This window comes from Scophthalmus maximus, chromosome 3 (assembly GCF_022379125.1).
Source record: "Scophthalmus maximus strain ysfricsl-2021 chromosome 3, ASM2237912v1, whole genome shotgun sequence".
Taxonomy (NCBI): domain Eukaryota; kingdom Metazoa; phylum Chordata; class Actinopteri; order Pleuronectiformes; family Scophthalmidae; genus Scophthalmus; species Scophthalmus maximus.
Genome location: NC_061517.1, coordinates 25,033,701 through 25,060,000, shown reverse-complemented (window position 1 = coordinate 25,060,000; position 26,300 = coordinate 25,033,701). Strand labels below are relative to the sequence as shown.

The following is a 26,300-nucleotide window of genomic DNA, read 5'->3' as shown; positions in this document are numbered from 1 at the left end:
CTTTTCCCCCCAATACGTTTCACCTCATCATTTTATTACCCTGTGTAGCAACGCAGGCGGTGACAGACGTGTTTGTATGTGTGTGAGAGAGAGAGAGAGAGAGATGAAGACAACTCGTTTACATTAATTTACAATAAACCAAACCTGTATGAAAAACATATTCATCCTGCACATCTTGGTGCCTGAATCTCCAGGAAAGAGGTATTGTCTGTTGCTGCCTGTGCATCGCTGAGCTCTGCACTTCACACACACTGAGCGCCTTGTGAAGAAAAAAGACAAACGGAAATCCATCAGAAGTAAATTAGAGCCATTTACTTTCAGACAGTATTCTGTCTGGAGCACTGGAGCTGCTACACTGTATGTTTATGATAAATGCACTTGAGGTTCACTGAGCTGTAGCAACTTTGAACTCAATGCAATCCAAATGAGCTGAGATGCAAGACGGATACAGCAGAGGCTTTTGCAGCGTGTCACACTTAGTGTAAAAAAAAGAGTTCAGGATGTAATTGTGTGAGATAAAGAGAGAGAGAGGGGGGGGGGGGGGTGAAAGCAGGGCAAGTTGAAGATGTGGAGAAGTAGAGGAAATTTTAGTATTTATTTTTTTGTCCTTTTGAAGTGAAATCGATAAGACCGTGTCAGCCGACAGCTTTTGAAACACTAAAAGGAGAAAAAGATGTTTACCAGCAAATTCAAATTTAAAGCTCAAATTAGCAAGCAACAAAAAAACCCCCAGAAAATTACCACATTCTTTAAAAAAGAGAAATACGATCTACATATGTGATATCATTTCAGATTCGTTAGTGATTGCACTGATAAAGAATCTATGATCTATAATTGGTCATAGTACACATTCCCATGGATTCTCTAGTTTTCCCTTGGTGCCAGGCACACGCAGGTGCCGTGCAGCTTGCAATGCACTCATTCACGATGCTGCATGCAACCTTGATTAAAGTCAAAAGATATTTCTCTTTTTAAAAATATTATTCGTCTATCCGTCAATTTCCCGCCACTTTTCTGGGGCCAGGTGAACATCCTGGTCCCATAGCCACCTCCTCTAGCTCTGCCCTGGGGGGGAGGTCAAACAGGTCATCCTTGGTGTTGTGGTCCTTCTGTCTTCTGATTTTCACTGAAACCACCTCACACTCATCCAGTGGTTTTGCAGGGCGGTCGTCATAAGCCACACGATCAGTCCCATATCTTCTACATTAAAGAGAAGCTCCGGCAGGTGGTCCCCCTCCGAACCCCCAGAGAGCATCTCAGATGTTTCCTCCGCCGCTCTGTCCCTCAGAGAGGGTCACCAGTGCTCCAGACCCCGCGGAGGACAAGACCCCGCATCCCACGCCGGAGTCGTCTCTGGGGTTTTTTGGGCAGATGGGGTCCCGAGGGCCTGAGCAAACAACCCCCCCCCCCCCCCCCGCCCCAAAAAAACACCTCCCACTTCAGCAAGTTCACGAGTTGCCGTGGCGACCCTCCGGCCAAAACTCCGAGCAGCTGCATCAGCAGGCGGAAGGCTTTGAACGCCCAGAGTTCACGGACCCAGCCTGCACTGAAATCACAGGGAAAAGTGAATGAGGTGAAGGCCGATGATTTTATTTCTGTGTTTACGGTTCATCCGCCATGGATTTTTTTGGGGGGGGGGGGTTTATCCTGCTCTCTCGCTGCTGGCGAACAATTGAGAGCTTTTCCTCCTTTCACACGAGTGCCCCAAGACACACGGCTGCATCAGTCTCCGGCTTCCAGTGCTCCGGTACCAGTTCAACTCACGCGATGTCTGTTGAAGTGTTGCTGAGAAGTGGGTCACAGGGAGAGAATGCACATGAGGACCTTTTCATGAACCGTTCTGTCACCGTGCCAAAAAAAGAGGTTTCATCCCGGCTATAGTGTGCATAGCAGTTGAGTTGAGGACGTCATCGGCTGTGTTCCAGAGTTCGCAGACTCTTTCTCGCGCAAACCCTCCGGAGCTCTCTGACGACAGAATGCCAAGCTGAGCTTCGGATCGTTCCATGGAGCCGAGGTCTCCTTCCAAGTTTCGCCTCTTCTCCGTCGCCACCTCCTCTTCCTGCTCGACATGTCGCACAGGGTGCCGTGGAGGAAGAAGCTCTCCTGAAATCCTGAAGCCCCTCGGTTGAATTTTCGTATATCGGGAGCATCTGTACCGTGGTTGTGTTCACAGTGGTACTGTACATGTACATGCAAGTGGGGGTCACCAGGTCGATGACAAAAGGGATGGTCCCCAGGCGGACAGCTCTCCGACCCAAGTCACTTGAGCCGTCGTAGTCCTGCTCATCGTGTCTCTTCTGGGCGCACGGCGAGAGGCGATATTACTGCTGAGCCCCATGGTGGCAAATTACACACGACCTCGGCTTTGTGTCTTGCGCGTGAATCCATTTGGAACATTTAGAAAGAAAATCCACATTAATCTCCACGCACCTGCCTTCCTTGTCGTCTCCAATTCATATTCGCACTGACGCCAGTGTCCACATGCCGTGGAGAAGCAGCGGACGGCCGTGCCTTCGCGTCTGATCCGGTTACTCGCAGCTACAGTCATTCGACATCTGCCGTGGCCGCGTTGACTCAACACAGCGCCGTCCGTTCAGACAGCTCCAAGACTGGAGACAAATCTAAATGCGTTGCGTCCGTTTAGATCCATCTCATGCTTTGACTTCTTTCACTTTTGTGTCATTCTGGCAGGAGATGCGTGTTGACCAATGAGAGCCATGAGCGGCTTGGTTTCTTCCGTTTCCCATTTCAATAATGTGCAGATTATGACTGCAAGCAGTTGTGGGCGTGGTTCAACACTTGGACAGGTCATCAACTGGAGTTGTATTTAATTCAAGCCCACGTCAGTAGAGGTATTTGTTAGTCGTCTTGCTGTTCAGAGAGGCGAAGCGGCCATTTCTGTACCCAAACCAGATCTTTACGGTTCACGTGCAGGAGCCACGCAAAGACACAAATTGCTCAGTAGATGTGTCACGTTGAACGGAGTGTTTGAAGCCCCGTCCCACGCAGCCCTGGGATCTCTTATGTACAGAATGTATCCATGCGTCCTGCCACACGGCTGGTCTCTATGTAGTGCCAGCAGATGACTAAAAACTCATAAAAAAATTACCGGAATTGTATCCCACCCTGAAACTATTCATGAATAGTAAACAGGAATGTGCAGAAACGTAAAACCTTCGGCATTGCATAACTCACTGTCTCTGAAAATAAATAAATAAGGGGCCAGCGCCACAATATTGATGGGCCATGCATGGCAACAACCTGGTGAGATAGAGGTGGCTCCTCCGAGGGGGGGTGGGTCTCCGGGGCCTCCCCCGTTCTCCACAAGGTCAGAGCTCCTCTCGCAGCGAGGGTCTGGTGTTCATGAACGTCCCGCAGGACAATGAAATGCAGAGAGGCGAAAGCCACAGCTGCTGAGACGCGGTGATGGAGGCGAGGGAGAGGAGGCAACAGAGCAGTGAAGATGGAAGAGAGGAGTCGGCCCAGCAGGGAGAGAGAGAGATGAGAGGGAAGACTGGGGGGGGGGGCAGCAGGTCACACCTGAGTGACTGCTGCTGAGGAACACCGTCAGGAAAACGGGAAGGGAAAGAAGAAAGACAAAGCATGTATGCATACTCATTTTGTTACAGCGATTCATTACACTTTTATAGTCATCTAGCACGAGATTTGCACCAATTTGTTAGATATTCATATTAATGTAGTACACATATATAGCCATGAAGTACAGCAAGTAAAATATTCCAGTAAAAAATATATAATTTGTAGTAATTTCATAGAAAGGTTCTAGTAATTCACCACGCAGTCATTTAGCACACATGTAAAGTAGTGTATTACTATTCCTATTACAATGTCTGTAGTCGTAATTACAGTGATTTGTACCAAATTATTACAGTAGAGTTAGAGAAAATGAACAACACCACTGTTGTTCTCTTTACAGTGTTTACAAGCCGATGCAACGACATAAAAACAGAAGGGGTTTCTTCTTTTTAGAGAGTTTATTCTAGTTTTTTTTTCACAAATACATGTTTGTGCTTTATTTGGATTTCTGTTTAATGCAATGGAGATACTGTGAGTTGATGGAAGAAGGTCCGGAAGATGGCCCAAGCAGAAGCATTTATGGAAGCACGACGTATCGAGATACAATTTAACACTGTGTAAATTATGAAGGTCGTCATCATTCTGGGATATTCTGTGGATGTGAAGATTCTCCTTTACAACGCATCATATTCACCTTTTAGTCACGCTGTATAAAGAATGTTAAGACGGTCTGTCCTGAGAAAATCATGAGTAACACCGTGGAAAAAAAGGTCAAACGGGACACAAAGGTGGAATGTTTTTAAATAATTTATTAGGAATTTTAAAAAGGTTTTTTTTTTCCCAAAGGAATAAACATGACAGGAAAAAGAAAATCAGAAAAAATAAAAAGTTACAGTGTTGACAAGATTGTTATTTTTCAGTGAAAACAGAGTCAAAGAATGAACTTAGCATGGTGTGACCCGCAGCGGTGTGGGCGGGCGGGCGCGCGTATATCAAAACGTAAATCCTGGCATCTTGTTATCATGCAGATCGAGTGCTTTGTTCTTCGGCTAAGATGAAAAAAAAAAAAAAAGAGAAACATTTAATTGTGATCGGCCAGTGCAACGTCCTAGTAGCTCTGAACATAACTGTTTTGGTCTATAAAAAAAAATAGTTGTCACATTGCTACAATCTGTGACCTCCAGTGGATTTGCAGTGATGGATGGAGGGTGACAGGTAAACAAGAGTTAATAAGAACCCCCCCCCCCCCCCCTTCATGTTAGAAAAGCCACCTTCAACCATCCACACTTTGACACAGATGTTAATGTAATAATAAAAAAAAGTCAGATTAATATTTCACATTTGCAACTGAGGTACTAGCCCCCCCCCCCCCCAGCACATTGGAAACCAATGTGTATGAAACCACGTGAGAAGCTCACGCACACGTCAACACAACCTGCAGAGCGGCTCAGTCACAGACACGTCTGCCGCCTATGACTGCTCCTTCACACCAGTCCTTCATTTTCCTTCACAAACAATCGTCGCATATTCACAAATCACAGTTAAAAGAACATCGTGACCAAGTCAGAAAACAGCAATGTTTTTTTCTCTCTCCCCTGATAGAGAACAAGTTCTCACAACCCCATATATCCCCCAAAAAGTCCAAAAGTATAAAGTGTTGTTCCAGACTCAGCCTCTCCCTCCCGCTGGACTCGGAGCAATCGACAGACTCAAATGACACATCATTCATAAAATGCCTGAAAGAGAAACACACCATATGGCTGGTCTTATACCGACGGACACACTGAGATGTCCGCGACCTCCACGTGAAACTATGATTCGTAACAGTCAAGCTTTCCAACACATTTCTCCAAAGCCTCCCACACACACACGATTTAACTGCCCTCCACCCCGCCCACACACACACACACACCTTCTAATCCCCCCAGAAACCAGTCATATTTACAATAATTTACAAAATTGTACAGCTCATGTAGGCATAGTATGCAACGGTGACTAATGACCTCTGTCCCAACATTATTAGTGTAACAAGTCTTTGTTAATAACCTACCGAGATATACACTTTGTGACACGTTCTCAAAGAAATAGCATCAATCGCAAATGTTTTTCGTTAAAATTCAGTATGAACTAGTATAGACAACTAGACAAATATACATATCTTTCCGGTACAAATGACAGCTCTCGACCTTCAAACGGGGCTTCACCTGGAGATTCAACTCCTCTCATCACAGAGAGACGCAAGGTCAAAAGTTTTTTAAAAAAAACAGCCCGGCGAAATACAGCCAAAACAGACAAAGAAACGCAACCATAAGAAAAAAAAACAACAACAACAACAACAACAACAACAGCAGGGTGAAACATAACAACAGGAAAAAAAACAAACTCTAAAAACTCAGCATCTGTGTGCCGCTATTACATGTGATAAACATTTTTTCCTCTCTCTTGGTTTTTTTTTTTAGTTTTTTTGTGAGGAGGTGGAGTTTAGTGAGGCGTCAGCAGGGTCGGCTGGGTTCAGGCTGACACCAGGTCGGGGGGAGGGGTGGGTGGGGGGTGGGGGGGGGGGTGGTGGTTGAGGGTCCAGCCGCCCCCAGCCGGAGAGGTGGACTGGACAGGCCAGATCAGCTCCGAAGCAGCGTCAACTCCTTCCAGCTCTCGGTCTACAGCTCTGCGAGGACACAAAATGGACGCCAAGCGGATTACTCACAGGTTAGGCCAAAGAGGACTTATCGCGTCGGGTTTTTTTTAAACGAGGCGATGACTGACCCACTCTCTCAGTGATATCCGTTGGTGAAGGCCGTGGCGATCAAAGGGCCCTGCGGGAGCAACAATACAAGGTTCACTTCTCTGTCAGACAAAACGCAGACACTGACTTTGTCTATTCTGTTTTTGTTTCTCCCTCTCGGGCCGAAGTTGATGATCAGCGAGATCCGCTGCTGCTCTGATTAGTCTAAAAAGGAAAACCAACGTGCCCTGATTCGTAGCTGAGAACCAGAAGTAGTCAAATCCACCAACAAGAATTTAGGAGCAAATACAGCCGTAGTTTCTTTGGATGGGACGTAAGAGACACGTGATCGGCGGCTTTTAAGGAACAAGAACTGAAACTATTCCAGTGCAGAACTCAAATACTTCATCATGAGCGGCGATAACTCACCCCCAAACTATGGCTGAATCCAGTGCTGGGGGCGGGGCTCGCAGCGCTGAGGTAACTGCTCACGGCCGACTCCTGGCTGGCGGCTCCGTACAGGTCTGCCATCGGCCCCGGGCTGCTTGTACCTAGAAATCCAGCTGAGCGAGACGGAGTAGAGCCTAAAAGTAAAAAGAGCGCTCAAAGTTCTGTTGCTTGGATTCAATTTCTTTCGGGGTAGCTGCATTTTAAAGGGGACAGCTTTTTCAGTGTTTTTTTTCCCTTTCCTCTAGTGTGTCATGTCGGTTTGTTGTGTACGGGGAAGCTCCTGAAACGCCTCGTCAGCAGTCCGACCGATGCTTCCGTGACCTCGTGATATCACAGAGGCACGGAAGTGCATAATAATTTTTCGCGCGGGTAGATTACATGCAAAGTCAATGCACAGACGCAACTGGACGCCAATTTCGCGCCATTGAGTCGGGCGGCGCGAATGGCAAGCGTAGCGCGACGCAGCGCAAAGACGCGAAAAGTTTCTCTCGGGTTCAAATTAACTTTAAAATATATAGTGATAATTAACTACACCATGTGGTAGCGATGAACGGAAGTCAGGGGATGTAATTTAATCTAAAACATCGGAGGATGAATCCGATTTTTATTTTTAGTCAAAAGCAAAAAAGGTTTGGAGGGATATTTTGTTACTCGCTGTATAAATTACAGAAGTATTTTTGGCGGGACCGTGGATCATCTATATTAACCTGGATACTGGTACCAAATGCTTTTTGGTCTGCAGGGGATTTTTTTTTGTTTTGCTGCGGCACAACGAGTAGCCACGGGAAAGAAATTTGCTCCAAGGCTGAGCGATGGTCTACCATCTAGTTCAAATAATAGATCCGTGGGTGGGACAAGCATCATAGTGAAGAGTGTCAAGGTGGCAGGCTACTAAATCTGTAACATACATCTACAAGTATATTAGCAGTTAGAAAAAAAGAGAAAAATTTGCAAGAACTGTAGGTGCTATCTTCTTAATAAAAAACAACAACTCTTGATTTCTGTGTAATGTGAAATGTAGTCATACCTCTCACTACTGCTGCTGCTGCCGCTGCTGCTGCCATTGGTCCATATGCTGTGAGAGGAATGGCTGATAAGAACAGAAAAGGAAATCCAGGTTAAACAGCTTTTTATGTGTAAGCACGTAATAGCCAAATAAAAATATTTACTCCGGTGGCCATAGAAAACCAAATCCGGTAATGAATTGGACATTGTATTACACTGATAAAGGAAACAGGAGTAAAAAATTGCCAATGAGAGAACTGGAGTTATTCATCCTGTATGTAATTTTTCTCCGAAATACAGTGATACATGTATGGGCCACTTTAGCGGAGGAAGACTTTACAGACAACAGCAAAAAAAACCTTCCTCCTTGCTGTCAGCAATCCTGCCCCCTGTTGGAAACCAGGAGGACTGACAAACGCAACCAAAGTGCGAGCAGGATGTTGGTGCTGACGTAGCGTGTAGCAGACTGACAACATGCTGCTTGTAAAGTCCAGAGGAGGGACTGACTGACCTGTGAGCTCAGGGGGATGGGGTGAAGTCAGAAGGGGAGTCCTCTCTAAGTGGAACTCTAAAACAGAAACATCAGAGCGCTGTTGAGAACACAAAGACACACACACACGTGCGGGCAGGGAAACGCACGGGGGTTTGAGGAACGTAAAGAGGAATTAAATGACACATTTGAAGCCCAAAAAGATACCATAAAAAATATCATATGATAATACAATAATCAATCTCTTTGAATTTAAACAAATATATGTAGCAAGTGAAATACAATCGAATAACTTCAACTCAAAAAAGTACATTGATTTTGCTTTATCATTCTTTGGTGGACATCTAGAATTGGAATTAACATATCAACTTGTCAGTGAAATGCACAAACATGCTTACAAGCACACATGCACGCACGCACGCGCACACACACACACACACACACAGACACACACACACACACACACACACACACACACACACCTCTATGCTAATTCCACTCCCTGATATTTACAAGCAGACATTAACACTCACAGTGTTTCAAATGCTTCTGTGGAAACATGTTTGCATTTGTGTGTTTGTCTACTGTCAATTCAATATGGGAAACTACAACAGTTACTGATGACGTATGTTTCTATGTTCGTTCTGATTGTCATTCAACACAGATCTCCACTCCATTCAACCACAGGTTCATCTGCTGCTCAGTGAATAAATGCACATCATTATTTCCTATGGAAACAAGAATATACTATTTTAACATAACACTTCGGCCCAATCCCATTTCTCATTTTTACCCCTTGAGAGTTACCAGGGAAAGGGGTTGAAATTCTACCCCTATGAAATGGGACACCCTTTCGAACGCGATACGTCATCACGTAGGCAGACGCGACGTGTTTTTAGCGGAGATTCAACAGGCCTGGAATGACGCCGATATCATTGTTAAGACGCTGTTGCAGTTACTATGGTGACATACCCCGAATATTCAAATAACAAACATGCTGATTACAGTATGTTGGGCATGACAGCACAGGTGAAAATACCCCGTGGTCTCATAATAAGGAAACAGCACATCACGTTAGTTGATAACGTTACATATGTGGTAATAATATAACGCATAACGCTGCTTTGCGACTAGCAATTTCTTTTTTTTGCAATTAGAGTGGGTCTGGAAAATCTCTGTTTGGAGGGGTAGGGGTGAAAGGGGATTGAGCCTTTGTTTCAAACTCCCCAGCAGAAAACTAGAATACTTTAAAAAAGACTTTAAACTCTACACGTCTAGACGACAGGTCGATATTTTCTTTCTTTCCATGTTGTTCACTCAGTTCAATCACTAAATGCAGTGTTTGTTTAGGTGTCCATAATCAATGAGGTTGATTTTAAGGATCTGTGCTTTACAGGTGAAGTTTTACTTTACGTCTCAACCAGCGCCATGCATCTACGACACTTGCTCGCGAGACGTAGTCGCGTGTGTTTTATTTCTCAGGAGCAATATAGTACATCAGGGGCAGTGAATGCGCTGTGATTACCGGGGAACTGGTAGGTGTATCCAGGGGTGAGGCCAGCGTAGCTCCGGCTGGTGTAGGTGGCTGTTTGGAAGCCGGGATATCCTGCGAAGACAAAATCAACCGTCAACATACGGATTTCAGCGAAAAGAAGGAGGATGAGGAGGACGAGCAATCGCACGGGGAGATGTGAAACGCTGGTGACGAGTATCAGTGTGGTACTAGAAGGAAAATGCTTGACACAAACAGAGTAGCAGGTGTGTGTTAGTGTGCCTGTGTGTGTGTGTGTGTGTGTGTGTGTGTGTGGTTGTGCTGCCCCCTAAGAGTGAAGCCTGGTACGGTGTGTGACACGCAAGTGGATGATATTCTACACCTGAGCTCTGGATGTCGTCCCTCGGACAGAGCTGAGCAACTCACTGTCTTGGTCTCCGGTGTCACTCTCAGCACGTGACACAGAGATTTTCTTTTTCTACAACCTGCCGCCCGGAGAACTGGCCTCAGGACAACGATCGGGCACACTAAAATATAATAATATTATGTTATCTACCACCATGAGATGCCAGAACTTTTCATATTCTTATGACTTTCATTCTTTTGAATATGTGCTGTTGATTCCTGCTCATCTCTCCGCTGTCTGGTCAAATTAATTACTGGAGAAAAGGTGTAATACTCAGACTAGACAGTAGGTGGCGGCATAGGCGTTAGCTTCAGATCCACAACTGGTGTGAGTACGATATGAATCTGTTCTTGATTTGGCCCGGCCATAGTAATAATGTTGTAATAATGATCAAGGCGATGGGAAGAGTGGAACTGTTAAAGGGCCATTCCACAATTTTTTTCCTCAAAAGGTTCATTTTACTAGACATGAAAAGTAGAACTCGACAAAAAGGTTTAGAAAAGGTACACACTCTGTATTTTGTATCTTCAGCAGCATATCTCAGCATATCTATATACGTAAAATTACACTTTTTTAAAATTAAAAACTAAATGTGATATATAGCCAAAATGTATACTTTTCATTCGTTTCATGTTTTTTCATAAATCAGTAGATTTCTTATTCATTACCGTGGATTGTTTTGGCCCTTCTTTAGTCTAAGATGTAGATAACTGAGGCTGCGTGCTGGAGAGGTACTTCAGTGGTCAGCCCTCTCCCCGTGAGGCAACATGTGACCTTTAAGGCAACAGGGGCCTCGAAACGCAGGAACAATCATTGTCAGGCTCAGGTGTAAAACCGCATCCTTCCTGTCCTGATCAATACCAACTTACCCAGCATACCAATGCCCAGCATGAAGGCGTCCATCCCATAGGGCATCACCCGAGAGCGTCCCCTGGCCGAGCCCGTGGGGGACATCACCTCCTTGGGCTGAGCTTTCTTGCACTCCACCTGTTCGCCAGACAAACGACAAAGTCAGCCCTCAGTTTCCGACTGGCGCTTGGGACGTGAAGGGTGCCGTCGCACGCTGCGGCCGCTCACCATTTTGTTGTTGATCTCGTGGAAGTGGATCTCGCAGACTTTCTCCACCACGTCCTCGTTCTCGAACGTCACAAAGCCGAACCCTGGCGACGGACAACGCAATTTTGTGAGAAGGGGGGGAAAAAAGAATAATTTCACACAGTGTGGTGGATTTGGACAGTAGGCCTTTTCTGTACAGCAGCACAGCTAATAGTCTCCAGTAATCAGTGCTGTAATAGCTGCTTAACACATTTGCCCCCCTCCTTTTCAATGTTGCTATTCTGCACTCATCCTTTCTTCCCTCCCTTCCTGGCCAGAAGGCCCGGACAAAGCTGGTAGGCTGTCATAATCGATCAGTCCTCGGGTGGGGAGGAGGTGCTTAAGGAGGCTTTATCCTGATCCCGATTAACGGACTGGCTAATTAGACTAGCCCCGTTCGTCTCCTCCAGCTCAGCCCACAGGAAGGAGGCCCGGGGGGGGGGGGGTCGATAGACACCCAGGGAGGACTGGAGGAAGAGTAGTGAACTGAGGAAGACAAGGAGAGGAAAGGTAGAGATGTAGGGCACGGATGGACAGAGCGCGTGTCGGTCCGTCTCACCTCTGTGTCTGTTGGTGGTCTTGTCGAACATGAGCATGGCATCGTCGACCTGGGGGGGAGACAAACAACACAAGTTTTTTTTAACGCCGTGCTCTCTCTCTCTCTCTCTCTCTCTCTCTCTCTCTCTTGCCACGCAGCATATTGACTGACCTCAGCCCTTCTCAAGTTCTGCAGGGAGGCTGAGCAACAGATGGACAGAGAGGAGGGGGAGGCGGGAGAGAGGGAGGGAGGGGGGAGACAGGCGACAGGTTACAAAGAGGAGGCCGGGGGAGCCAAGACGGGGACTGCAAAGGAGAAAATACTGTACGTGGCAGAACGGACATAACGGGTGGCATGGAGGAGTTGGAAGTTGTGTCTGCTGCTAAACTGCCCCGGTCACAATCCTTCTCACAGAGATCATATAATCCGCCCCCTCCCCCCCCCCCCTCCAAAGTTTGACATTCCCATGGCAACTTTACAAAAAGCCCCTATAAAGGAGCTCTGGCCAACATCGAATATGCTTTATGAATAGTGGGTGAGTGCCAGAGAGACAAAAAAAAAAAAAGGCAGCAAAGAGAGAAACACTGACACACACACACACACACACACACACACACACGGAAAGAAATCAGCCAGTCCCTAGCAGAAAGGTGAATCCTGTGGGCAGGTGGAGACCCGATGAGAGGGCAGAGCCGATAGCGGGAGGAATAGCGACAGGTGGAGATATGGCGAAAACAGAGCACAGAGAGTCCTGTAAGAGTGGGAGAGAGAAAAAAAAGGAAAAAAAAAAAAAAAGAAGAAGAAAGGAGGACTGGGTCAAAGTGGAAAGGGAGGAGAAAAAAGAGACAAAGGGAGAAGGAGAGGGAGAACAAAGAGGCCTGGAAGCTTTGTTTGTTGGCACAGTCAGCCATAATTCCTCCTCCTCTTCTCCCTTTGACCTCTCCCTCCAGCCCGGCCTCCCTTTACAGAGCAGAGACACAGGTGTCTGTTCCACACACACACACACACACACACACACACACACACACACACACGGTTTCTTATGTGAAAGTTGACCTACTCGCCCCCCCACCTCTAGCTAACATGTTTATACTCCAGTCTGCACACGGAGGTCCAAATAAACATTTGGTAAATGAATCTGTGCTCTCGGTCTATAATAAGTTTGCTGGATGTGGTCCACTGAATAATTTGTCATAGTCACATTGTCACACATGCTGACGTGCGTGTGCGTGCGTCTGTGTGTGTGTGTGTGTGTGTGTGTGTGTGTGTGTGTGTGTGTGTGTGTGTGTGTGTGTGTGTGCGTCTGTGTGTGTGTGTGTGTGTGTGTGTGTGGACCCCCGAAGGCAGTTTGCCTACAGAAAGGTCAGAGGTGAGTGAGGAGTGTCAGCGTGAAAGGGGACCTGTTCCTCTGATGCCTCTCAAGTCGCTGCTGCCCTCCTGGCTGACATTTGCCCCGGCGCCTGCAACATGTTCGACTGCGGATCTCTGCAGCAACATCTCTATATTTCGCAGCCTTTTGAACTGAAGTGCACAGATTCGCCGAGAACCTCGGCTGCTCGGTCGTGCGGAGGGCATGGCCACATTTACGGGTCTGAATTCGAGCTGTCACTGGTGAAACCAACATGAGATCTTCCCCGAGCGAAGTGAAACTTCCACACAGCCGCCCAGGAAGGGAACTCTATCACCACATCGCAACAGGGTCCACGGTTCCTGTTAAACGCCGCAAAACCGAGTGAATCGCACACCATCGCTTGAAGTTTCAAACACTGGGCTTTTTTAATGGCGCGCTGCCGGACAATATTCCCTCTTATCCTTTTTTTTTTCCCCACCTCTCATCTTCCCTGTTATCCCCTGCCCATCCCTCGCCGCGCTCCTTTGTCCTCACCAGGACGGGACACAAAAGGTCCAGTGAGGCAGTCTAATCAGGAACTTCCATGGATGGCTGGAGCCTACATTTCACCGTCCATCCCTCGATATCTCCCTCGGCAAAAATTCATCTCGCCGTTATGATTGAGGAGGGAGCGCCGAGAAACTCGGGGGCCAAACCTTTGGCACGGGAAATAAAGTGCCATGCGGTCGGAGAACGTAGACGGCTAATGCCGAGTCTTTTCCCAAGTTTTGCACTTTGAGAAGTTTCAAGGGCTCGCGCCGCCACAGAGGGTCCAGCTGAGATCTTTCTGAAATTATTTGGATGATTATTTCTTTTTTTTAATCTCATGTAAAGATGATCCAATAGTCACATGGCTCGTTATATCACACATCGTTGATATTTAGTAATACGTCGATGAGTGCGAACAATCCGGGAACTTCCAGCATGCAGATAACTTCTGAACAAACTAAGAAAATATTTGTCTAGCTTTGTACAGGAACATAATGGCCCTCGTAACCACCCCAACCACACACACACACACACACACACACCCCATCTTTGCCCCAGTTCCCTCTCTTACGCCTCTGCAGACCCTCTCTCAATCAGGCCCTCCCGCGCTTGTCAGTGCTTTTGTCAGCCCGTCATCTATTCTCTGCCCCACTTCTTTCAGAGACCTCGGAGTATAAGAAACTTGGATAACAACTTAACGTAGAAATATATATATATGTATATTGTTTTTTAAAAACACAAAACTCACTGAATTAAAATCCTGTCAAAGTAAAGGTGGAAGTTTGCAGGGTTTTCAGCCTTAGTCAAATTGAATATATCATTAAACTACAGAGTTAACCCCTACCCAACACGCACACACTCAAACTAACACCCCCGAACACCACCTCATCCCTCCTCCTTCAGAACAAAACCCCCTTACCCACAGAATTACTTGGGGACAATGGGCAAGCCAGGTCACCACGGTAACGGGCCGGGAGGGGGTTGTGGGTAGGAGCAGCTGTTACATCAGATTAATTCAGATTCTGATAATCCCTCCTCCTTCCTCACCATCACCACACACTCACTACAAAACTTTTCACCCGCCCCCCCGCCCTCTCCCCCCTCCCCCTCCCCGCTCCCTCTCCTCGTCCCCCTAACTTCGCCTGCTGCTCTCGGAGCCTCTCAGCCTCGTTATTTTTCCCTCCCTGCCCTCTTCAAGCCTTTTTCTCTCTCCATCCTTTTCTCTCCCCCCTCCTCCTCCTCCTCCTCCTCCTCCTCCTCCTCCTCCTCCGCGCCGCAGTAACTCCTTCACTTCCAGGCAGCCGCTCAACTCCACAGTGAAGTTTTTCTCGGGGAGTTTGCGGTGAATCAGACTCGCCAGAGCTGGTGGGACGCAGCACTGCGCGTTTCTGGGACGCTGATTTATTTCTGCACTGACGCCAGCGAGACAAAAGTATGTGAATCCATTACGACTGACAAAGTAGTCCTCCTTTCAAACTCGGATCCACCGCGCCGTTGCTTTTGACCACGATCTGACAGCGACACAACTCTGACGCTCTCTCCAACAACACTCACCTTCCCAAACTGGTCAAAGTACTGCTTGACGTCCTCGATGGTTGTGTTCACTGACAGGCCTCCGACAAAGATCTTCTTGGTCCGAGTCACCAACTGTAAGAAAAGGAAACACACTCTTCACTCTGTTGTCTTCAAGTACAATTTCCATTTAAAAAGAAATCAGTTAACGAGGGGCGTCACTTGAAATGTGTATATTTGTTGTTACAATAACTACAAACACCTGTAGTTCACTGCACTACTTATAAAACTGTTGTATTATTAAACTCAAATGCAGCCAAGTGCACATTAATGCAACTGTTACTACACTAAAATAAGTCGATCAAAGTAAAAAACAAGTTCTCACAAAAACGCAAGTATCAAAGACAGTAACGATTATTTTCATTACTGATGATTTAGAGGATCATTTTTTCCCATTCATGGATTAATATTGTGTCTGTCTTCACTTGTCAAAACCTGGAACCATCGAATATTTTATAATTTTATTTGAACATTACTTAAAAGATGATGAGTTCAACAGGTGTAACTGAGAAGTCATCGAACAGATGTGTAAAAATATCGCTGTAGAGCTGCAACAGTTAATCGATTAATCTGTTAGTAATCGACTATTTTCATAATCGATTTATCGGTTCAGGTAGTTTTTATGAAAAAAAAAGACAAAATTCTCTGATTTCAGCTTCTTAAATGTGAATATTTTCTGGTTTTCTTTGCTCCTCTGTGACAGTAAACTGAATATCTTTGGTGTGTGGACAAAACAAAACATCAACTTGGGGGCTTTGGGAAACACGATCGACATTTTTCAACATTTTATGGACCAAACAAATAATCGATAAATTGAGAAAATAATATACGGATTAATCGTTAATGGAAATAAGTTGCAGCCCTATATCACTGATCTCAATAGTTATTCCAAAGAATACGTTTTTTAAAAAGGCAAAAACAAAGAGAATATAAAAAGTCAAAGGAAGGAGAGTATAAAATGCAACATGACGAAAAAGAGCTCAGCGTTTAGTTTAAACCTGTAGACTTACATTACTTATACATGGTTTCAACCATTATGTTAGACCCAAATCATCAAAATTATACTTCTTAATTTTCACAGGGGCCATTATATAATACAGTTTGACTCCAGCTCATGAAGCTAAAGGAAAAAAAAACCTGATGAAAAAAACATATATCTATATTTTCTGAACACAAAGCCAATACTGGCTGCAGCTGGACACCAGTAATTATTTTTGGTTCACTTTCTCCCACTTCCCTTCAAACCTTCTAGAATGAAATAAATAAATGAATACCATTCTTATATAAATATATTATTATACATATTATATTATATATTTTTCTGTTTTCAATCAGCCGGCCGACACCACTTTTATTTAGCGATGAGGAGGGAAACAAATCCGAGGTTTCATTTTAACCCCCCAACGCTGGAGACATGTCAGAGAGTTACATTACAATATATGAACACTACACAATATATAAATGATTTACAAATGTGGACAAATGGTGTATTGTGTCGGTTAGCGGGCAGAACACAAGCTGTGAGTCAGCAGCACAAGTCAAACTGTGATTTTGGATCACAACTGTATTTTTACAATTTCTAACATATTTCCACAAGGACTTTTTGTGTGCTGTTGCATGTGCCCCACCCCTTTTTTTTATTTTATTCACCCACGAATCGCGTTTTGTTACCCTGCTGTCCAGAGAAACCCACTTTGAAGTTGTGTCTGCTGTGCACGGCATTATGGGACGATGGTGTCCATGATAGTCACGTTCAAAAATCAGGCAATTTCAGTGATTTATGTTGTCATTTTTGAGTACAGTCCATTTTGTCTCTTTTTCTCTTCGACGTAACATAATGGAAAACCAGAGCCAATGCGACAACCGGCAACGCGGCGAAACTCAGTGACAGTTGCGAGGCTGCACTCGGTTCTCCCTGTGCTCGCAGTCACCAGTATTCATTTGTGCTGCGCGCCTCAGACGGCCGTTCTTTCATTTTTCCCAGCGTGTTGTTGTGAACAGAGAAGACGAGCCGCCTCCGATCGGGACACCGCGTCCTTGGACCGTTGTTGGGTTCAACAATACTTTGTTTCTAAATTTGTCAAAAAGTTTTCTGGCCCACACACACAATCGCGCCAGCAGCTCAGTGATGTCAGCGCTGCTCAGGTTCACCAGATTACGAGGCATTAGCCCAGATAGGAGACCGAAACGCTCGACCCGCACTAACCTGCTGCAAACAACGCACACGCACACGCAACACGCACACACACACGCACACACACACACACACACACACACGCACACACGCGCGTTAATCGGAGCTGACAGATCCACTCACCTTGGGCTGAGCTCGGCGAGGGAACGCCACCTTGGGATCGATCTGCGGGAGAGAATACAGAAGAGGAGAGGACCGGTTAGCGTCGCGTCACGATACAGACACATCAGCAACCTATCGGCTCCGCTCGGTGGACTGTGACGTCACACCTCCGTCCGTCCTGATGACTCATCAGAGAAGGTGTAACATGGTATCCTCCTCTCGGCCTAAATCAAAGAGTTCACTGGTCCTCATTCAAAGTAACCTGGGGTTTTTTCTTTTCGGGTTTATCCTACACAGATCTCTGTGTAGGATAAACAGAATGACATGATTTATAGTTGGAGTGGAAGATCTAGATTCATTTGACATCAAATGTACAGTATGTTCTCCATTCAATAGATAAATAGATTTTGAGATCAAAAGATGGTGATGCTTATTTTTCCATTATCACCTGTTTCAGACCGCTGACCGTGATCTGACTACATCCTGGTCTGAACACACGACTGCTGAACAGTATGTCCATCGTGTGTGTGTGTGTGTGTGTGTGTGTGTGTGTAGGGCTGGTTATCACACCTTATTTTGTTTGGAAACTGACTGAAATGAGGTCAGAGCAGAAAACGTCAAGAAGCGTCAAGAAGAAAAAAAAATGTCAAGAAGCGATGGGTTGGTATCCAATGTCCGATCAAATTGTGCTCTTGTGGAATTATTCTTTTGATTCTATAATTTCCTAGATTTAAGACGTTATTCTATTGAGGCAAAGTTTATGTGCAGCTGCTTCTGTTTGGCCAAAATTAACGACGTGAAAACAAAATGTGTGGAAAAACAATATATTTCTCAAAAGTAACATATTCCAAGAAGAAATTTACAATTTTTGGTAACCAAAATCTACGTCTTGGAAAATTGTATTTGACATCCTTAGAATAGGACTGTTCCTGTAAAACATTGTATTCCTATACACAGTTCTGTTTGTTTTCTTCATTCTGTCATTTATATGACCAGCTTATCATCATTTTAACTATCAGATCATCTCATCTCACTTTTTTTTTCTAATTATTTCCTCAACTGACTCATCTGTCGTGAGGCCATAAAACATAAAACAAACTGCAAAAGATATAATTTATAGTGCTCCACACACTGTCAGGGTGCTTTTGTTATTAGTCAGGTTATCGTCAGCCTGTGTGTGTGTGTGTGTGTGTGTGTGTGAGAGTGTGTGTTTGTGCATCTATGCTGAACATGGGAGTGTTAATATTCCCCCCACAAAATTGTATGTATGTAATGCTCGCTTGGGATTATGCTGTACACATGTACCTTTGACGAACAGTACTTAAACGTGTGTGTGTGTGTGTGTGTGTGTGTGTTGCGTGTGTGTGTGCGCGTGCCCAGGTGGAATGCCCGGGAACGTCCAGTGAACCCCTGCCTCTCTCGTCACCACCGTGTGACATGTGATCTCCTGGAATCTCACACAGGCACTACGATCACAAACACACCTCACCTCGGCGCGGCGAGCCCCGAGCGGGAGGACGAGTGTGTCAGACACGGAGTGGGAGAGGGGGGTCGGGGGGGGGGGGGGGGGGGGGGGGGGACGCAGGAGAGGGTGCCGTCAATCACACCACACTGACAGCAGTTTTTTTCTCTTTGTTTGTTTTTCGCCAACCCTCAGCGTCGGAACGGAAGCGACGACGACAACAACCCCGGGGGGGGGGGGGGGGGGGGGGGGGGCCCTCATCCTCCGGTTCGCCCTCAGGCGATCGGGGTCGTCCTCCAGCCCCGGCAGGGTCCTCACATTTACATCCGGGACGAGCCTGGACTTCTTCTTTTCGGCGCTACAGAATCTTTTTGATATATTCATCTTGGCACCACAAAAGAAAAAAAGAAAGAACCCACCGAATGTCACCAAAGTTCAGATCGGAGAGAGAGAGAGAGCCGCGCCGTCTCATGAGAGTGCAATCATAGACAGGCGGCAAATTGGAATTTGAGACCCTCTATATTAGTCTATACTGATCTAATAGAGCTAGAGAACAACTAGACTACTCCACACCGTACTGCCGTTACACTAACAGATGGCGAGACAGTACAGCGCTAAGATTAGTCCGCAACCATGAGATGGTAGAGTTGAACTACAGTAGAGAGCTAGAGCCTCTATGGCAAACCACATGCGTTCACCAGAGTGCTGCTAACAAAAGTCGACACCACCGCGAGTTGTCTTTTTCTTCTTCTTCTTTTTCTACAGAGCAGAGTGAGAAGACTATACGCTAAGACTGGAGGATCAGATGCAGAGTCTACTGTTTAGTTTGCTATGGTGGCTAGACTACTCTGATAGTCACCTCCGGTCACCAACCCTCCTGATGTCCAACACTCCTGTGCACGTTCGAAAACAAACAAGACACACACACACACACACACACACACACACACACACACCCACACACACCCACGCGCACACACACACACACACACACACACACACACACACACACACACAAACAGAAATCAAACACATGGCAGCACACAGCACGTTCGTGGGGGAGGAAAGTGTGGACGTTAAACAGGTAACATTTGCTGCATGAATGAAATGGGCTTGTTTTCCTCTCCGTAGTCTTAGATCCAGGGGTTTTTGATGAGGGTCATTTTGAGAATTTTTAATGAAATGACTTTTTTGAGGACATATCAGACATAAATCATTGTGCCAAGATAGAGAATCTCATAAAGCGCGTGTGGAGGGGATGTGTGGCGTGAAACAACGCTTCATCCTTTACAAAGTCACCTCAAGGTGTCGGGAGCTGCAGGGGGTTTTTTTGCGGAGAGGCCTAACCCTCGCTGCACTCAGGGGGACGGGGGAGAAGCTGGACGTAATTCCGAGGGAGCTTTACGAAATCAGGGCAATCCACTTTGACCAGCTACTTCCAACCCCCCCCCCCCCCCGGCCGCGCAACAGTTGGCCGAGCGCGCTGCCCGTCACAGGCCCGAGCTCGGGGCGCACACTGAGCGCAACGTGCCGATTGGGCCACGACTCGCCATCCCTGAGGAACAACTCAAGCTTGTTGACTCCAATCCTATTAGTCAGGAGAGCCATACTAATCACAGAAGGGGTTATCCTGCCCCCCCCCCCCCTCCCTCCCTCTCTTCTTTTCACCCAGGTCAGCATGGAAATGGTTAACGAGGGCCACACATATGCCTGATCGCAACTTGTTGAAAAAAACTCTCCGCATTGAATGGAAACTCTGTCCCACAAAGGTGCAGTTTGCGTCGGGCCGTCACAGATAGCAGGAAGCGGGGAGGGCACCCAGAGGCGGGGGGGCGGGGGGGGGGGCTACTGAACAGAGCCGCAGTGACACAAATCAAAGTAAAAAACCTGCCTCACTACACTGGTCAAAACCGGCCGGCATCTGTCCTCCGACAACAATAAGTACCAATAAATTCCTCCGCGGCACTGTATTTGCTCTTTAGCCCCTCGGTCTGTGCAAAGCTCCGTTAATTCCAGCGCCGGAGCGGTTCAGCTCGTCACAGCATGGCACATTCTTTCTGTTGCCACTGGAGAACTTTTTTCTCTTCCCTCTCTAACAGGATAACCTGTCTGCATGCGGGAGAGGGAGAGGGACGGAGGGGGGAGGGGGGGGCAGGGTGAAAAGGCCTACTCTACTCACCATCCAACCCCTGTGGCTGATCACTGAGCCCTCTCCACGCCAAACACACACTCTCTGAGAGGCTGCCACGGCGGCCACCCCCCCCCCCCCCCCCCCCCCCCCCCCCCCCCCCCACCCCCACCCCACCCCGACGACACACCCGGCTGCCGGCCACAAGGGGCCCCCGCCACGGCCCCGCGAGGCCGCGCACAGAGTCAACTCAGTCGAGGGGGCGAACTCAAATTAAAAACCAGGGAACCCTCATCTGTGGAGTCTGCCGTGAACAAAACTCAACGCGTTGCGTATCAGAGGAGGCGACGTGAGGATAAGCTGTCAGCACCATGACCCCCCCCCCCCCCCCCCCCCCCCCCCCAACCCCCCCGCCACTGTTTATGCCATCTTGATTTCTGGTATCCAAGAAATGATTGTAAATGATGTGCATTGTTATCTTCCTCTTTTATTTCTTCCTTTTGTGACAGATCCATTCTTCAACGGTGGAGGGTGGGGGGTGGGGGTGGAGGGTGGGGGGTGGGGGTGGTAGAGGGGGGGTGGGGGGGTGAGTCGCTATGGAAACAAACCCCATGGCAAGTTAGTGGCGTCCAACCATGATGGCGCTACTTGTCATAGCTGTCGTGCCTGCAAGTGACACTATAGTCAGCGTCTCGCTGAGGGGAAACCAAAGAAACAAAACTAAATTCAACTTCCACCTTCGCTAACTCTGGATTACTTTTGATGATTCTCATTTCCTGGTGAACTTTCCTCAGCAAATAACGCCGGGTTTTCTTTTTTTTTCTTTCTTTCTTTCTTTCTTTCTTTCTTTCTTCTTTCTCTATTTCCTTCTTCAATACCTCCACTTATCATCCGACGACGGACGACGGCGCAGCGCCGAGGGCACAAAAGGGAGAAGGAAAAAAAGAAAAGGAGAAATAGCATCCCCTCATTTCAATACAGTGACTAACCCGCAGCCATCACCACTCCCACTGAGGAGAGAGAGGCGGGGGCAGTGGTCCCTATGGCGACCAACGGGCCACATTGTTCCCAGACCGGCCCACATTCATTACTGACAAAAAGACACACACACACGCATGCGCGCACGCGCGCACACACACACACACACACACACACACACACACACACACACACACACACACACACACACTCACACACACACACGCCGCAACACAGGCAATTAAAACATTTTCAGTTACAATTCACACAGGTGAAGAAGGCCCGAGTGGGCACTGACTCGCTCTCCTCATTTCATTCAGGCTTTGATTCTTTCTGGGATCAACAGGAAGCTGCGAGGAGTTTTGTTTGCAGCCTCTTTCACACCTTGGTGGTTTCAGGTTGCACTTGCTCGTTCCATTGAGAGACTTTTTGGAGGTCAATTCTACCCCTTGGGCACAGAGAGAGAGAGAGAGAGAGAGAGAGAGAGACGAGAGAAAAAAAAGCAGAAAGAAAGTTTTGGTTCTCTCTTCCCAGAGACCAAATCAAAGATTGGCAGTGAATGCAGCCCTGTCCGGCTCCCCTTGTTTCTATGGAAATTGACACTGGGTGACATTCTCCTGCCTGTTTTGGCCGCGGAGTGAAAAGCGAGAGCTGGGACTCCCACGTGTCCGCCGCCGCCGCCGCCGCCGGCGGCTGACTTAACGCGCTCGCGTCCGAGTTTGCGGAGGGGACGTGGTTCCGAGAGGAACAGCGGCGTCGGTCGGCGGGGCAGCCTTGGGCAAACGCGCCCGAAAATGTAGCAACGTTACACCTCCCGAGCGGATTATTGGGAAAATCCACTAATCAAACACTGAGCGACGGGATTAGCTGGTGGTGGGGAGTAAACACAGAGAACTCACTGTTTTGGAGTCCAACTCGTGCCTGGTTTGGGCCAAAACTTTATCCACGCCGGCCTGATCAACAAAGGTGACGAATCCGAACCCTCTGCAGACACCAGGGGAGGAGGAGGAGGGAGGAGGGAGGAGGGAGGAGGGAGGAGGAAGAGAGGGGGTATTAGTGACACAGAAACTCATGTCGACATGTAATGATACATTATGAGCAGCGAGGAATCACGGAGGTCAGATAAACTTTCAGCCGGGCTCGCAGCTCCCTCACCTCGAGCGCTTGGTAACCGGATCTCGCATCACCATACACTCCTTCACCTCGCCGTACTTGCAGAAGTACTCCTTCAGACCCTCTGGGAGATTTGACGCACGCACGCACGCACGCACGCAAAACAACAAGGTGGAAAGAAGACACATTAACTGATGGTTCAGTTGAAAGCAGACAAAGTCAGCAGGGAACTTTGGCTCCCAGGGTCCAACTTTGCTGAGATTTTCCTTCACCAAAGTTCACACCAAAAAAAAAAAGATGAAGTAATACCAACATGAATAATTAGATTTTTTTAAAAATGTTTTCAAAAGTAAGAGAGAGAGAGAGAGAGAGAGAGAGAGATTTAAAGAATCCCTCATCCGCTCTGCGGCGGCCCTGAATGGGGGGCATTCATCCTGGAGCAGGTTCTTCGTATGTAAGGACTCAGAAAAACACAAAACAAATAAAGTGACTGAACGAAAGCAAAGTGGTTCCATCAGAACCAAGGCCAGGGTTTTTGGGGGGTTTTTTTAACACACACACAGTGGCATTTCATGAGAGCAAGCGGTGGGACAAGAAAAGGAGAAGAAGAAGAAGAAGATTTACCTTGTGTTGTTTGCCAGCTGAGTCCACCGATGAACATCTTGCTGCGGAGGAGGAGAGAAATAAGAAAGGGTCTATAGTCACATATTCACTAAAGGGGCATTTCGTGAGTTTGATCATCTAGGGGGTTGCACAGTGATCAGACAAAGTTGTTAGAGAGGAGTGTGTGAGTGTGAGGGAGTGTGTGTGTGTGCGTGTGTGTGTGTGTGTGTGTGTGTGTGTGTGTGCACGAGCAGAGAGGTGCGACAAGAGAAAGCAAAGTTGTTCTTTACCAGGGGTCGTGAGGGGAGTCCGTGGTGGACAGGCTGCTCTGGCTCCCTTCCGTCTCCATTCCGGTTCCTCGCTGAGTGTGAGTGAGTGTGTGTGAGTGTGTGTGAGGGAGTGTGTGTGAGTGTGTGTGAGGGAGCGCGGGGCGTGTGTAGTCCGGGCCGAGCAGTGCGGGACAACAGGCGGAGAGTGAGTGTGAGGAGCTGGGCGGGTTTGTCCCGGGGTGACAGAGAGGGGAGCGGGCCAGATGCGGGCTGGGACAGACTCCTCCTCCTCCTCCTCCTCCTCCTCCACTCGGTCCCCGCCGCCGCCTCTCTCTCATCCCACCGCCGCGACGCGCCACTCCGCCCGTCAAGCCGGCGGTCGTAAACCAGCCCGCTTCCGCCAGCGCCTTTCAAAATAAAAGCACGACGCATCAACGTCCAAAGTGCGTGTATATGTATGTATGTGTATTTATGTGTGTATATATGTGTGTGTGTGTGTGTGTGTGTGTGTGTGTGTGTGTGTGTGTGTGTGTGTATGTGTATGAATACATATCTTCTTCTTTTTCTTCTTTCTCTTTTCATAAATTTTTTTTAATCAATTAATTCTTTTAGACCCAATAAAAAAAAAAAATTAAGTTGAGAATTTATTTTTTTTTAAATCTGGTCACATGCTGCATCCAATCCTCCCCGTGGGCTCCTCCTCCATCTCCTCCCCCAAAAGATCTTGATGGATAGAAAAGGGGCACAAGCCTATACTAGTTTATACTACTACTCCAAAGTGTATTTTTGAGTTGGGTTTGCAACTTTACAATTGTTTTCACAACGGATTAATCAGTCGATTATTTTCTCGATTCATCGATTCGTTGTTTGGTGGTCATTAAATTGTGAAAAATTAAGATTGTGTTTCCCAAAATACCAAAATGATGTTTTGTTTTCTCCACTCACCAAACATATTCCGTTTACTGTCCCAGAGGAGCAAAGAAACCAGAAAAGATTCACATGAAAGAAACTAAAATCACAGAATCTTGACTTTTTTTTCACTAAAACTACTTAAACCGATTAATCGATTGTCAAAATAATTGGAGATTTATTTAGTTGTTGATTACTAATCGATTAACTGTTGCAGCTCTTATTCTAAGTCTAAAGAGAGAGAATTGATATGAAGTCCGCCCTACGGAACATCTAAAAGCAAATCAATTTATTCATAGAGCAAAATTAAAAACGTTAGATATATTCATATGTTACAACACATTATGATATAGCTTTAAGCCAACAAAAGGGCGCTTTGGCTGTTTATTTATGTACAATATTCTTCAGTAATTATATTTTCTCCTACGACAACAACACTGTGTTTTACTTTAATGTCACTCATGATGCGTGTATAAATCAAAACTCCACGTGTCCACAAGAGGAGTGATGGTTATTGACAAATTTATAAAATAAACAATCTGCTTACGTCTACATTTGAGCTTGATATAAACGTTCATGTGCTGCTTATAAACGTTAAATATTGGAAATTCAAGTGTGCTAAAATGTCCTGGATTTTGGAAATGTTATGCTTAACTTCTAAAATACGTCAAAGTAACGTAGAAGTAATTATTATTACTATTTATCTTATAACTAACTGTTCTTAAAAAAATATTGAACACACCCAACAAGCTGTGTGGCTTGTAGGTCTTTACTAGGATACTTACTGTGTGCCCTTACAAATGTCATACATTGACAAGCATTGGAAAGAATTTATAGAAGGAGGAACACACCACAATTTCATATTGAATAATTTAAAAAAATACATTTTATGAGGGTTTTTTTCACCAACAAAATGATCCTACAATGAAATAAAAAAAAATATTTTATAATAATGAAGGATTAAACATGAAAACATAATTTTATGTTATCTAAAAATATGTTATATTATGTAACATATTCTACATAGAACATATCTAAACTATATGGAAGGAGACATAATACTTGAAAAACTGATTCTGATTGCTTGAAGTTTTCAACTGTACCTCTCCATTTTATTAGGCTTTTATTATGAAGGTAGAATCTCAAAACTTCCTGTAACGTTCTAGATAAATTCGACAAAATTGACACAATTTCAATTATAGTTCAAAAAAAGTCCCAACAGACCGAATTTACAGTAACAATAACTCATCTGTAACGATCTCTTCATTTTTTAAGTGATGCGTTCAAATTCCCCCCCGCAAAAATCAGTGATGTAGTAGTATGTATTATAAGTATAATGGTATTATGGCGATAGTT

General features: G+C 46.2%; 1 protein-coding gene across 2 annotated transcripts; it reads right to left on the bottom strand.

The window, feature by feature from the left end:
• Positions 1-4,338: 4,338 nt before the first annotated feature.
• On the bottom strand, positions 4,339-24,325 carry msi1b (musashi RNA binding protein 1b). Of its 2 annotated transcripts, none has more exons than XM_035640938.2 (15): positions 24,057-24,325; positions 23,788-23,828; positions 23,206-23,287; positions 22,950-23,034; positions 17,504-17,545; positions 15,169-15,261; positions 11,757-11,805; positions 11,180-11,262; positions 10,972-11,089; positions 9,730-9,810; positions 8,226-8,282; positions 7,737-7,799; positions 6,689-6,822; positions 6,301-6,350; positions 4,339-6,202 (listed from the first exon to the last, which is right to left on the bottom strand). In XM_035640938.2, the coding sequence occupies exons 1-14, from the start codon at positions 24,113-24,115 to the stop codon at positions 6,309-6,311; spliced, it is 1,029 nt and encodes a 342-aa protein (XP_035496831.1). In that variant the 5' UTR covers positions 24,116-24,325; the 3' UTR covers positions 4,339-6,202; positions 6,301-6,308. The 2 variants fall into 2 exon arrangements, with proteins under 2 accessions (XP_035496831.1, XP_035496830.1); XM_035640937.2 differs by having other exon boundaries at positions 6,689-6,843; positions 24,057-24,323.
• Positions 24,326-26,300: the final 1,975 nt, after the last annotated feature.